The sequence below is a fragment of the Peromyscus maniculatus genome, chromosome 7 (assembly GCF_049852395.1).
Source record: "Peromyscus maniculatus bairdii isolate BWxNUB_F1_BW_parent chromosome 7, HU_Pman_BW_mat_3.1, whole genome shotgun sequence".
Taxonomy (NCBI): domain Eukaryota; kingdom Metazoa; phylum Chordata; class Mammalia; order Rodentia; family Cricetidae; genus Peromyscus; species Peromyscus maniculatus.
The window spans coordinates 85,712,105-85,726,116 of NC_134858.1; the positions used below are offsets into that span (position 1 = coordinate 85,712,105).

Here is a 14,012-nt window from a genome sequence, read left to right on the forward strand (position 1 = left end):
TACACTCTGCTACATGGCAGTACCTTTTTGCAACATGGCAAGTTTATCTTGCTTTTCTCTGCGTCTCCTCGAGATGCCCAAGACTCCTCCCCTTCTTCTTCACACTCTATTTTTGTCTACAAGTCCCACCTAACCTCTACCTGTCCAACTATTGGCCAGTCATCTTCTTTATTAACCAATGAGAATAATACATATTTTTAAAAATAATATATTTATTTTTATTTTATGTGCATTGGTGTTTTGCCTGCCTGTATATCTGTGTGAGGGTCCCCTGGAACTAGAGTTATAGACAGTTGTGAGCTGCCATGTGGATGATGGGAATTGAACCCAGGTCCTTTGGAAGAGCAGTCAGTGCTTTTAACCTCTGAACCATCTCTCTAGGCCCTAGTAATACATATTTAGAGTATACAAAAAGATTATCCCACAACAGCTTCTTAAATGTTTTAAGCCTGTAGCTTAAGTACATGACTAATTGAATGTCTACTGTGAAAGTATATATAACCCTTATATGGAAGGTAGCCTTACATTAGGGTCCCCGATGAGGACCTCAAATTTATTGTTTGTTTGAGACAAGATCTCACTCTCTTACCAAGACTTGTACTTCTGGCCTCAAAGCTGCTTTGCCTTAGCCTCCAGAGTAACTGGAACTATGGACATGTACCACCACAGGTGATGCTAAGAGCAGATTAGCTAGAAAGATTCACATTAGAAGAAAAACAATTACAGGATGGTTATTGCAGTGAACTATGCCCCTTTCAAAAATCATTGCTCAAATGTCATTCTCTCTGGATGCACATGCCTTTTTTCTTACCTTTCTTGAACTATTTTTGTTTTGTTTTGTTTTTCCAGACAGGGTTTCTCTGTGTAGCCTTGGCTGTCCTGGTACTTGTTCTATAAACCAGGCTGGTCTTGAACTAGCAAAGATCCGCCTGCCTCTGCCTCACCTGGGATTAAAGGCATGCACCAACACCATCTGGCTGTTTTCTTTTTCATAAAAAAGTTATCATTGTTTTGTCTGCATGTCTGTCTGTCTGTGCACCATTTATACACCTAGTGCCCTTGGAGGCCACAAGAGGGCATTGGTCCCCTGGAACTGACTCTTGGGAAGTGGTGCTGGAAAATGAACTTGGATTCTTTCAAAGAGCAGCCAACACCTTAACCACTGAGCAACCTCTCTAGTCCCCTTCCTTTTCTTTTATTTCTTTATTTTGTTTTTTTGAGACAGGTTTTCTTTGTGTTGCCCTCGCTGTACTAGAATTCACTTTGTAGACCAGGCCTTGAACTAACAGAGATCCACTTGCCTCAGCCTCCAGAGTGCTGGGATTAACGGTGTGCACCACCACACCTGGCCCCTTTCCTTCTTCAATAGAGATTATCATCTACCACATGAGATATATTGTCTTTTTTTTTTTTTGCCTATTTTTCCCTGAGAGAGTATAAGCTTTAGGAAGACAAGAATTATTGTTAGTGAATCCCAGGAGCTAAGAACAGAGCCTGATATGTCTTAGGCAGCCAAATATTTATTGAGCGAATAAGTGAATTGCTAGAGACAAACTCTACAAATAAAGGATGGGGGTGTGGCTCAATGAGACCCCACTGAGTTAAAGCACTTACAGTAAGTAGTCAGAATCACAGGCAGAAAGTGAAGTGATTGCCAAGGAGACCAGTGCAAAGAATTGTTGTTGAATGGTTGAGTTTCTTTGGCATGATGGAGACTTGTGGAGATGTATAGTGGTGAGGGTTGCCCAACAATATAAATGTGCTTATCACTGAACTCTGTGTGTGTGTGTGTGTGTGTGTGTGTGTGTGTGATATGTGCTGGTTCTCCCCTTCCACTTTAGATCGATCTGGGATGAGCCATCATGCTTTCCTGAAACTGCACCTTGGAATGGCTGATTTGAAAAGCTAACCAAGGCTCTAGAGGATGGGCTCCTGTCAGCCTCTTGTCTGTTTGTGACAGGGTCTCACTCTGGCTCTGTAGCCCAGGCTCTCCTAGAATTTGCTTTGTAGACCAGCAGGCTGGCCTCAGAATCAGATATCAGCTGAGCTGCCTCTGTCTCTTGAATATTGGGACTAAAGGTGTGCACCACTATGCCCAGCAAGGCATTCTAGATATAGGGGTCTCATGTCTAAAGTATATTTCTGCGAAGGAAGTGTTTCTGTCCCCAGGCATGTCTGCTTGCCACCCAAAAGCCAGATGACAAATTCCCACTTTGGAAACTCATGTACAGGCATTCACAGGAAGGGGGGAAAGGAAATAGCATGGGCAATGGGACAGCATCACACTGATCAGTGTCTTTTTATCCAGGCAATGTGTCAACCTCCCTTACTCCCCATAGTCTATGGCACACCACACCACACACACACACACACACACACACACACACACACACACACACACACATACTTTCCTCAAAGTTAAACACCACAGCAGTTTGTGAGTTTTGTGTTAGTGGACACACTGGCTTAAGTAATAAGGAGTGGAGTTACACATTCTGATGTTAGCCCAAGACGAAGTGGTGTTCTGGGCTGTGCAAATAAATCTACAGAAAGAGCAGCCTTCTGTTTTTGTCATGCGAAGGCAGGGGAAGGTAAAAAAAATCTCTCTAGGTACAACTTTCAACCACTGTTGACAAGATTGACTTTAGAAATCGCGTTCTAAAAGTCTGCATTGAAGTGCCCTGGAATCTCAGCAGCCAAATCAGTAGGATTATGCTGCTTATGGAACTCACATAGGCACTTTAAACAAGTTCTTTAAGATTTCGTGTGCTTTTTAGAAAGCCAGATAATTTGAAATACTAATTCCAAGCAGTCATCTACCTTGTAAACGTTTAGTGTTGTTTCTACTACCCATTAACAAGAACACCAAATTCTTATTTAAAGCTTACATAGAAAACATTTTTATGAACTTCAAATGTCCGAGCGACGAGGTCCCCAAATAAATCTTGGTGGTAGGTCAGCAAATCTGGCCGCAAAGCTGTTGTCAGTGTTTTCCGTGTCTTTGCAATAAAGGAAGGGTGGGTGGTTTCCAAGCCAATGGCTCAGCTGGTCCCCACGAGCGGGTGAGAAATTCGCACCTCCTTGGACCGCCTCTTCCTGGCGGCGACGTGCGACCTCACGCGGGTTCCTGCTCCTGCTCTGGGCGGCACAGACAGGCTGCGTTCCCGCCAGATAGTTAAGTTTCGTTTTCAGCAGTTACGGAGAGTTCCCCTTCTCGCCATCTTTCCCCGAAGTCGATTCTTCCTTTCCGGAGCGCAGAGCCTCAGATATGGAAGGTCAGCGCCCAAGGCCAACAGCGCCGCGCGCTAAGAAGCCGGCTGCAAAGCGCGCCACGACGGAGCCCAAAGGGACCATGGCTGCCCGGCCCCACGCGGGAAGCTGCGTCCCGCAAAGGGGGGCGCGATCGCGGCGTGCGGAGTGTGACGGGGACCCCGCGGAGAAGCCGCGCGCCCAAGCGCCCCGAGCGCGCCCGGGAAGGGCGTCCGTGCGCACTAAGGACCCACAGCCCTCCGCCACCGGCGCCGCAGGAGATGCCGAGCAGCCCGGCATCCTGGAGCCCCAGCCTCCGACAGTCCCCGAGGTCGCAAGGGGCGTACGGGAGCCCCAGCTTCCGACAGTCCCCGAGGTGCCCGAGGTCTCAAGGGGCGTCCGGGAGCCCCAGCCTCCGACAGTCCCCGAGCCGGCCGAGGCCTCAAGGGGTCCTCGGGGCAGGAGGGGCGCGCGCTCCACGGGGCAGCAGAGAGCCCCGCGGGCTTCCAGGAAGGAGCCGGAGACCCTCGACAAAAAGCTCAAGAGGGTGCTGGGAAATTTGAAGTTGAAACGGGATGAGATCTCGGAGGCAGCCGAGGTGGTGAATGAAGTCGTGAAGAGCCTGCTGAAAGGAATGCAGACCCGTGAGTCGGAGTTCAAAGGCGTGCAGAAGCTCAACACTGGCAGCTACTATGAGCGTGTGAAGGTGAGTGGCCAAGACCTGCTTGCTGGAGGGGCTCCTGGCCCACTCCACCTGCCTCATCTTTTTGGGGTTCCCCACACCCTTGGGTATCTCCCCACTTCCCTTCTGGAACAGCCCACGCTCTGCTTTTTTTTTTTTTTCCGAGACATGGTTTCTCTGTGTAATTTTGGAGCCTGTCCTGGATCTCGATCTGTAGACCAGGCTGGCCTCGACTTCACAGAAATCTTCCTGAGTGCTGGGAATAAGGCGTATGCCATCACTGCCTGGCTTTTTTTTTTTTTTTTTTTTTTTTTTTTTTTTTTTTTATTCATTCATTCAGTTAGCATACAGACCAATATTGATAGCTAGTTTCTCTTAACGCTGTGCTTTGGAGGAACTCTGGACTTGCTCCTGAGGAGTTGTGGTAGAGAGGATATGTGCCTTTAAAGCAGTCAGTGTGGATGAGGACTCTGCTGTGGCTGAGTGGATGGAGTCCCCAACTATATCCTCTAGATTGAGTCTAGCCCATTCCAGAGATCCTGGGACCACTGGCAACTAGGGCAGAATTGTTTACAGCTAGTTGGGTGAGGTGGTTGGATACTCAGGTGGGGGTCCTGTGACCTTCTCCCACCTCCTTCTATGAGCAAACATCAACATTCAGCAAGCCTAGCTCTTTAGAGAGCAGGTCCAGCAGAATTCTTGAAGATAGTGGCAGTGTCTGCAGAGGCACCACGCACATACATGGTACAAAGACAGACATGGAGCAAAACACCCATATCAATAAGATAATTTTGTTGTTGTTTTTCGAGACAGGGCTTCTCTGTGAAACAGTCCTGGCTATCCTGGAACTCACTCTGTAGACCAGGCTGGCCTCGAACTCACAGAGATCCACCTGCCTCTGCCTTCCAAAGTGCTGGGATTAAGTGTTACCACTGCCCGGCATAAATTATTTTTTTTAAAAGCACAACTCTAACTAATGAAGGCTGTGTGGTATTTTTATTTACTTTATTCTACTTTACCGCTTTATTTATTTTATAACAAGGTCTCATGTATCCCAGGCTGGCCTCTAACTCATTGTGTAGCCAAGGATGATCCTCCTGACTTTACCTCCCTAGTGCTGGAATTATGCCATCATCATATGTAGTCCTAGTCTATTCAATGCTGGGATGGAACCCAGGGCTTCATGCATGCTAAGCAAAATCATCTCCCAACTGAGCTCTCTCCCTATCTCTCTGTGGTATTTAATATAGGAAAAGTACTTATTATGATTATTGTTGGAAACATGAAAAGGGGTTTTATTGTTTGTTTTGGTTTTAGACAGGAGTTTACTGTGTAGCCCAGGCTGGCCCCTCAAACTTGTGATTCTCTTACCTCAGTTTTCCAAGGGCTAGGTTTACAGGTGTGTGTCACCTCAATACACATTTCTGTGACCACTGTGGCTGGAGGGTGGCTACAGTGTGTATTTTGTGATATAAAAGGTAATGTCACAAGGTTTTAAAATTTATTTTAAAAATGTTTTTGGTGACTTTGTTGAGATAGAGTGTCACCATGTAGCCCTGGCTGAGTGAAATTCACCTGGTAGACTAGGCTGGCCTCAACAGAGATGACCTGTTTCTGCCTTCTGAATGCTGGGATTAACTGCTATTCCTAGGGTTTTAATATGTGAATTTTATGGGTTTTGTGTTTGTTTGATTTGTTTTCTGTGTTGGAACAGGTTGCCAGAGAAGCAATCCAAGACTAGAGTTCTTTTTGTGGAAAGGCTTTTATTTAAAAAAAAAATTACTTGTATATTATTTATGTGTATGTGTGAGTTTATATGTACCCTTTGTACAGGAACCCTTGCAGGCCAGAAGACCACGATGTCATTACAGTGGCTGTGAGCTGCCTGATATGGGTGCTGGGAACCAAACTTGAGTTCCAGCCTAGCCTGCGCTACAGAGTAAGATCCTGTTTTAAAACAAACAAACGTACGTGCTTGCTTGTGCTTAAAAAAGAAAAATTGAGAGAATCTACAAGCTGAAACCAATAATGTGTATAGTAACAGGGACTACCCATTCTCAGGTGTGGTGATACTGTTCTGAGAGGGGACACATATTGGGGATCTTACCCTCCTTCCTTCTTTTCTTTTCCTTATTAAATTTCTATTCATTTTACATACCAATCACAGATCCCCTCCCCCTCCCCCTCCCCCTCCCAGCCTTCCTGCCTCAGCCCACCCCCCATTCCCACCTCCTCCAAGGCAAGGCCTCCCATGGGGAGTCAGCAGAGCCTGATACACTCAGTTGAGGCAGGTCCAAGTCCCTCCCCCTGCACCAAGGCTGTGTAAGATGTCCCACCATAGGCAGTGGGCTCCAAAAAGCCTGCTCATGCACCAGGGATGGATCCTGATGCCACTGTCAGGGGCTCCTTAAGCAGATCAAACCACACAACTGTCTTTCCTATGCAGAGGGCCAAGTCCAGTACCATGGAGGCTCCACAGCTGTTGGTCCACAGTTCATGGGTTCCCACTAGTTTGGTTCCCACTAGTTTGGTTTGGTCATCTCTGTACATTTCCCCATCATGATCTTAATGCCCCTTGCTCATAGAATCCCTCTTCACTCTTTGACTGGACTCGTGGAGCTCAGCCTGGTGCCTGGCTGTGGATCTCTGCATCTGCTTCCATCAGTTACTGGATGGAGGCTCTATGATGACAGTTAGGGTATTTGCCAATCTAATTACCTGGATAGGCTAGTTCAGGCACCCTCTCCACTATTGCTAGTAGTCTAAGGTGGGGTAATCCTTGTGGATTCCTGGAACTTCCCTAGCTCTCGGTTTCTATCTCCATGATGTCTCCCTCTGCCATGGTATCTTTCATTGCTTTCCCACTCCATCCCTGTTCGAGCTTGACCATCTTGTTCCCTTATGTTCTCATCCCCCATCCCCTACCCTCCATTGCCCCCCTCTCACCACCCCCCTTTACTCATGGAGATCTCATCTATTTCCCCTTCCCAGGGAGATCCATGTATCCCTCTTAGAGTTCTCCTTGTTAGCTAGCTTCTCTGGAGCTGTGGATTGTAGTCTGGTTATCCTTTCTTTACATCTAGTATCCACTTATGAGTACGTACCATGTTTATCCTTCTGAGTCTGGGTTACCTCACTCAGGATGATATTTTCTAGTTCCATCCATTTGACTGCAAATTTCATGATGTCGGTTGTTTTTTTTGTTTTTTTTTTTTTTTTACTGCTGAGTAGTACTTCATTGTATATATGTGCCACATTTTCTTTATCCATTCTTTGGTTGACGGGCATCTAGGTTGTTTCCAGGTTCTGTTCTGGCTATTATGAATAATGCTGCTATGAACATAGTTGAGCAAATATCCTTGTGGTATGATTGAGTGTTCCTTGGGTATATTCTCAAGAGTGGTATTTCTGTGTCTTGAGATAGATTGATTCCCAATTTCCTGAGAAAGCACCATACTGATTTCCAAAGTGGCTGTACAAGTTTGCACTCTCACCAGCAGTGGAGGAGTGTTCCCCTTGCTCCGCATCCTCTCCAACATAAGCTGTCTTCAATGTTTTTGATCTTAGCCATTCTGAAAGGTATAAGATGGTATCTCAGTGTCGTTTCAATTTGAATTTCCCTGATGACTAAGGATGTTGAACAATTCCTTAAATGTCTTTCGGCCATTTGAGATTCTTCTTTTGAGAATTCTCTGTTTAGTTCTGTTGCCCATTTTTTAATTGTATTGTTTGGTATTTGATGTCTAGTTTCTTGAGTTCTTTATATACTTTGGAGATCAGTTCTCTGTCAAATGTGGGGTTGGTGAAGATCTTTTCCCATTCTGTAGGCTGTCTTTTTGTCTTATTGACCGTGTCTTTTGCCCTACAAAAGCTTCTCAGTTTCAAGAGGTTCCATTTATTAATTGTTGTTCTCAGTGTCTGGGCTACTGGTGTTATATTTAGGAAGTGATCTCCTGTGCCAGTGCATTCAAGAGTTCTTCCTACTTTTTCTTCTATCAAGTTCAGTGTAACTGGATTTATGTTGAGGCCTTTGATCCACTTGGACTTGAGTTTTGTGCATGGTGACAGATATGGATCTATTTGCAATCTTTTACATGTTGATATCCAGTTATGCCGGCACCATTTGTTGAAGATACTTGCTTTTTTCCATTGTCAAAAATCAGTGTTCAGATGTGTGTGGATTAATGTCAGGGTCTTCAATTCGATTACGTTGGTCCATGTGTTGTTTTTTATGCCAGTACCAAGCTGTTTTTTTATTACTATAGCTCTATAGTAGAGCTTGAGGTCAGGGATGGTGATGCCTCCCGAGGTTGCTTTATTGTACAGGATTCTTTTAGCTATCCTGGATTTTTTGTTTTTCCATATGAAGTTGAGTATTGTTCTTTCCAAGTCTGTGAAGAATTGTATTTTGATGGGGATTGCATTGAATCTGTAGATTGCTTTTGGTAAGATTGCCATTTCTACTATGTTAATCCTTCCTATCCATGAGCATGGGAGATCTTTCCATTTTCTGATATCTTCTTCAATTTCTTCAGAGATTTAAAGTTCTTGATATACAGGTCTTTCACTTGCTTAGTTAGACCTACCTTCCTTCTTTCCCTCCTTCATTCCTTCCTTTGTTCCTTCCTTTCCCTCCTCTTTTCCCTTCTTTCCTTTCCTCCCCCCCCCCTTTTCTTTTCTGAGACAGGGTCTCTTTCTCTGTAGTTCTGGCTGTCTTAGAACTCACAGAGATCTGCCTGTTTCCATTTCCCAAGTGCTAGGATCAAAGGTGTTTGCCACCAAGCCCAGCTGGGATCTTGCTTTTCAGTGTGGAGTCTCAAGTGAAACTTTCACAGAAAAAATGCAATTGTTTGGAAAGATTTTACAAGAAAATATTTCAATGTTATTTTACTATTCCTTAGATTTCTGCTCCTAATGAATTTGATGTTATGTTTAAACTGGAAGTCCCCAGAATTGATCTACAAGAATATCATGACACTGGTGCTTTTTATCTTGTGAAGTTCAAAAGAATTCCAGGAGGAAATCCTCTGAGTCATTTTTTAGAAGGGGAAGTATTATCAGCTTCCAAGATGTTGTCAAGATTTAGGGAAATCATTAAAAAAGAAGTTAAAAAAATTGAAGGTGAGATTTTTGGTTTTGATTCTTGGGGACCTGAGCTGCTTTACTCATAAACATCCTCTCCCTTTTCCATGCCTCTACCACCACCTCCCAAAGCTCCATGAACTGACCACACTAGTCTCCACATGGACATCTAGAGCTCCTGCTGTCCGTCCGTTCATCCGTCCATCCATCCATCCATCCATCCATCCATCCATCCATCCATCCATCCATCCATCCATCCATCCACCCATCCATCCATCTTTTGAAACAGGATCTCACTATGTAACCCTGGCTGACCTATGTAGTACCTGGTCACTATGTAGACCAGGCTGGTCTTGTCTCTTGAATGCTAACATTAAAACCTTAAACAAACACTCCCAGCAAGCTCATGCTGAACTTCATTTTGAGGCAGTCCTTCTTCCTCCTGCTCGTTTTGTTTTGGGAAATAGAAATGTCAACCACTTTATAGGACAGACTTCTGGAATCAGATCGAAGGCATCTGCCTTTCCTCCTTAGCTCACAGACTTAGTGCCCTGTTGATTTGAGACAATATGTTTATTTAGACATGGGGTATCATTATATAGCCCAGGCTGGCTTTGAAAACACTTTTGGGGAGACACTAGGGGTTGAACTCAAGATCTTGTGCATACTGGGCGAGCACTACCACTGAACCTGGATTTGAACCTCTGAGATTGCTCTCACTTCGGCTCCTGTTTCTTGATCTTCGCCGCCTCCCTGCTGGACTGTAGCTGTGATCTCCTCTCCTCTCCTCTCCTCTCTGCTGGACTGTAGCTGTGATCTCCTCTCCTCTCCTCTCTGCTGGACTGTAGCTGTGATCTCCTCTCCTCTCCTCTCTGCTGGACTGTAGCTGTGATCTCCTCTCCTCTCCTCTCTGCTGGACTGTAGCTGTGATCTCCTCTCCTCTCTGCTGGACTGTAGCTGTGACCTCCTCTCCTCTCCTCTCTGCTGGACTGTAGCTGTGATCTCCTCTCCTCTCTGCTGGACTGTAGCTGTGATCTCCTCTCCTCTCCTCTCTGCTGGACTGTAGCTGTGATCTCCTCTCCTCTCCTCTCTGCTGCTATGTGGCTTTTGCTGGCTTCTCTCCAAAGTAACATTTAAAGTTCTAAATGAAAATTTAATTACAGCACTCCCAGACTCAAAGTCTTTAGGAATGCTTCATCACTGGTCCTAGACAGAATCCTGACAGTGTCTCCAGATAGCTAACTGTTGGTTACATGGTAAAACACTATGCCTCATGGGGTGTAGTTCTATATTGGGGTTAGTGTTAATTAGTGCTTAGGCTATAGATTTTAAATTATAATTCTGTAACTTTTCCATATTTCCAGAGAAAATGGATCAATTCTTTCTTTTCTTCAATATGTATAAACAGGTATTGATGTCAGTGTGGAGAAGGAAAAACCAGGAAGCCCTGCTGTAACACTTCTTATCAGAAACCCGGAAGAAATATCTGTGGATATAATTCTGGCTTTGGAATCAAGAGGCAGCTGGCCCATTAGTACCAAAGAAGGACTACCCATCAAAAACTGGCTTGGCACAAAAGTTAGGACCAAACTAAGACAAGAACCATTTTATCTTGTGCCCAAGAATGCAAAAGTTGGAAATGGTTTTCAAGGTTTGTTAAAATGTGAAGATTAATGGGAAGGATGCAGAAGGCTCATTACTGTGACATGCAAAGGCAGCAAAAGTTCAGTGGCCCACCAGTGTGCTGGCATTCCCAGAGCTATCAGGCTAAATGGGCCACGAAATGAGCGTGGCCAGCTAGAACTGAGAAATCTGTGGCTACCATACTGTTGTCAAGAGGGGAAGCAGGCAGAGGCAGAGGCAGGAGGAACAAGAGTTTCAGGTCATCTCGGCTACATAGTGAGTGGGAGGCCAACCTGGGCTACATGAGACCCTGTCTCAAAACACTTCCCAAGCCACAGAACAATGATGACTTCACTTTCTAGTGTCCACGAGTCACTCCATCTAAAGCTTAAGTGAAGACAGTGCTGCCTTGGGTCACACTGTTGTGGTTCTGAATCTCAAGGCTTTCTCTTGACTAGCTCTGCGACCTCGTGTTAGTTTCGCAGCCTCTTGAAATCTGCTTAGCAGCTCATCTGTGCAAATCAAAGCTTCTTGAAAGACTCTGGGGAAGTTAAACCATCAGAGAAGCAAAATATTATGAGATGCATTTAGCACACTCTAAGAGATAATGTATCTGACCTTGGCTAAGTATATTATTTCTCCATCTAGACCCACTTTTGCTATATATTTATTTTATTTTATTTTATTTTTTTTTCTGGTTTTTCGAGACAGGGTTTCTCTGTAGCTTTGCTCCTGTCCTGGAACTCGCTCAGTAGCCCAGGCTGGCCTTGAACTCACAGAGATCCGCCTGGCTCTGCCTCCTGACTGCTGGGATTAAAGGCGTGCGCCACCACCGCCCGGCGCTATATATTTATTTTAATTATTACTTTGTGTATCTGTTCACTTCATTTGGTCTGTCTTCCTCTTGAATTTCTTCAGGATGATATTTTAGTGTATGATCTAAACTTAAATATTGTATAATTTACCTATGGCTTCTTTTAGTAAAATAGCTGTTTTTCTTTCTGAAATTAAGGCAAGACATGGCGCCTCTCTTTCTCTCACACTGAAAAATACATTTTGAGTAATCATGGGATAGAGAAAACATGTTGTGAATCTGCTGGAGTGAAATGTTGCAGGTAATGTCCTTTTTTTTAATGGCAAATTATCTATGATATTAATATTTAATGCTTTCTTGGCACCACAGCCCAGATGTGAGGGTGATTATTGCTGGGCTGGGTTGGGAGAAGGGTGGTGCTGGAATGATTTTGGGTAGAGAGCAAGGGGGAAGGAGGAAGGGAGGAAGGACAGGAAACAGAGGAGTATGTATAAATACATACTGTATAAACACAATATAATATATATATATTTTTTCTGGGATCTCCCTGTATAGCTCAGGCCATGAACTCACTCGGTAGCCTGTTGATCTTGAACTCGTTATGATCTTCCTGCCTCAGCCTCCCAAGTGCTGGAATTATAGGCATGCACACTACACCTGGCTGATTGAGTCTATTATTTTCATGAAAGGTGAAGAGGCCAAAGGATGACTCTTATTAGATAGTGGTGGCTGCTTTGGGATGGAACAGCTTTGTTGCTGTTAGGAACTGACTGGCCAAACTTGAAATCACACTAAGTGGGTCATTTTTCTTGTTAGAATATACACAGTCAAGAAGTGAGACTGAGTCAAGGATGGTAGTACACACCATAATCCTAGCACTTGAGAGGGGGAAGAGAATTAGGAGTTGAAGGCCAGCCTCTGCTACATCACAAGTTTAAGGCCAACCTGAGCTATATGAGACTCTGCCTCAAAAAATTGGAAATAAAGAAGAAAGTATGTTTAAAAAAGGAAGAAGACAGACAAGGTGGTGCACATCTTTAATTCCAGTACTTGTATTTGGGAGGCAGAGGCAGTGGACCCCTGTGTGTTTTAGGAAAGCCAGGGTTACAAAGAGAGATCTGTCTCAAAAGAGGCAGGTTGCAAATAAGTAAAAATTATTGTCTTTTTTATTTAACAGGAAAGACTGTTTAAAATTAATGAAGTACCTTTTGGAACAGTTGAAAAAAGAGTACCAAGAACTAGATGAATTCTGTTCTTACTATGTGAAAACTGCAATCTTTCACATGTGGACTGAGAACCCACAAGACAGTCATTGGGACCCCAAGCAACTGAGCACCTGCTTTGATGAGTTCCTGGCGTTCTTTGTTGAGTGCCTCAGGACAGAGAAACTGATGCATTATTTTATTCCAAAGTTCAATCTATTCTCTCAAGAAGAAGTTGACCAAAAAAGTAAAGAATTTCTGTTAGAGAAAATTGAATATGAAAGAAACAATGGATTTCCAATTTTTGACAAGTTTTGAAATTGTGTCTGTATGTTATAATGTGTTCTTGTGGGTGTGTGTTTAGGACAGAGGTTGATGCCAAATGTCTTCCTCAATCACACTTCACTTTTTTGAGACAAAGTCTGCTTCTGAACCCAGAGCTCATGGACATGTCCAGGCTGATTAGCCAGTGAGCTCCTGGGATCCACCTGTCTCTGCTTCTCCAGCCCTGGGATCATAGATGAGCATCACCTAGACAGCATTTACATTGTTGTTGGGGATCTGAACTCAGGTCAAAGCAAGTGTGCAAAGCAAGTACTGTATGGACTGAGCCCTCTTCCCAGCCTGGGATTGTATTTTGAAATGAAACTGGGTTCAAGTCCATCGTGGTGGTGTGTGCCTGTAGTCCCAGCACATGAGAAATGGAGCCAGAACAACAGTTCAGTGTGATCCTTGGCTGTATCTCTAGTTCAAGGATAGCCTGGGCTACATGAAACCTGCTTAAGGCAAGGTATAAAAGGGGCTTGGAGAGATGGCTGGGTGTTTGACAGCACTTACTGTTCTTCCAGAGGACCTGGGTTTGGTCCTCAGCACCCAATGGCAGGTCATAACTATGACTCCAGTTTCAGGAAGTCTAGCCTGCTCACTTCAGGATCCTGCTTGCACATGGCATATGCACACAAACACATATACAAGAGAATTATTTTTTTAAATAATTCATTTAACTTTATTTTATGTGCATTGGTATGAAGGCATCAGATCTCCTGAAACTGGAGTTACAGACAGTTGTCAGCTGCCATGTGGGTGCTGGGAATTGAACCTGGGACCTCTGGAAGAGTAGCCAGTGCTCTTAACCGCTGACCCGTCTCTCCAGCCCCGAGAAATATTTTTTAAAAGCACAAAAAAATAGAAAATGAAACTATGATACTATCCCACAATATGTTAAGTGTGTTGGCACTTATAATCCTGGCACTTAAGAAGCTGAGGTATGAGGGTTGCCATGAATGCAAGGCCAGCCTGGGCTACAGAATAAGATCTTGTCTCAAAAAACAAAACACCACAAGCCAGCAGCAGTCCTTAT

General features: G+C 44.3%; 1 protein-coding gene across 2 annotated transcripts; it reads left to right on the forward strand.

Annotated features, from left to right (window-relative positions):
* The first annotated feature begins 3,120 nt into the window (after positions 1-3,120).
* Cgas (cyclic GMP-AMP synthase) lies at positions 3,121-13,850 on the forward strand. Of its 2 annotated transcripts, XM_006995089.4 has the most exons (5): positions 3,121-3,955; positions 8,833-9,052; positions 10,422-10,664; positions 11,649-11,751; positions 12,628-13,850. In XM_006995089.4, exons 1-5 carry the CDS (start codon positions 3,269-3,271, stop codon positions 12,968-12,970), a joined length of 1,596 nt encoding a protein of 531 aa, XP_006995151.3. In that variant the 5' UTR covers positions 3,121-3,268; the 3' UTR covers positions 12,971-13,850. The 2 variants fall into 2 exon arrangements, with proteins under 2 accessions (XP_006995151.3, XP_076432909.1); XM_076576794.1 differs by lacking the exons at positions 8,833-9,052; positions 11,649-11,751; positions 12,628-13,850 and having other exon boundaries at positions 10,422-10,616.
* The last annotated feature ends 162 nt before the right edge of the window (positions 13,851-14,012 follow it).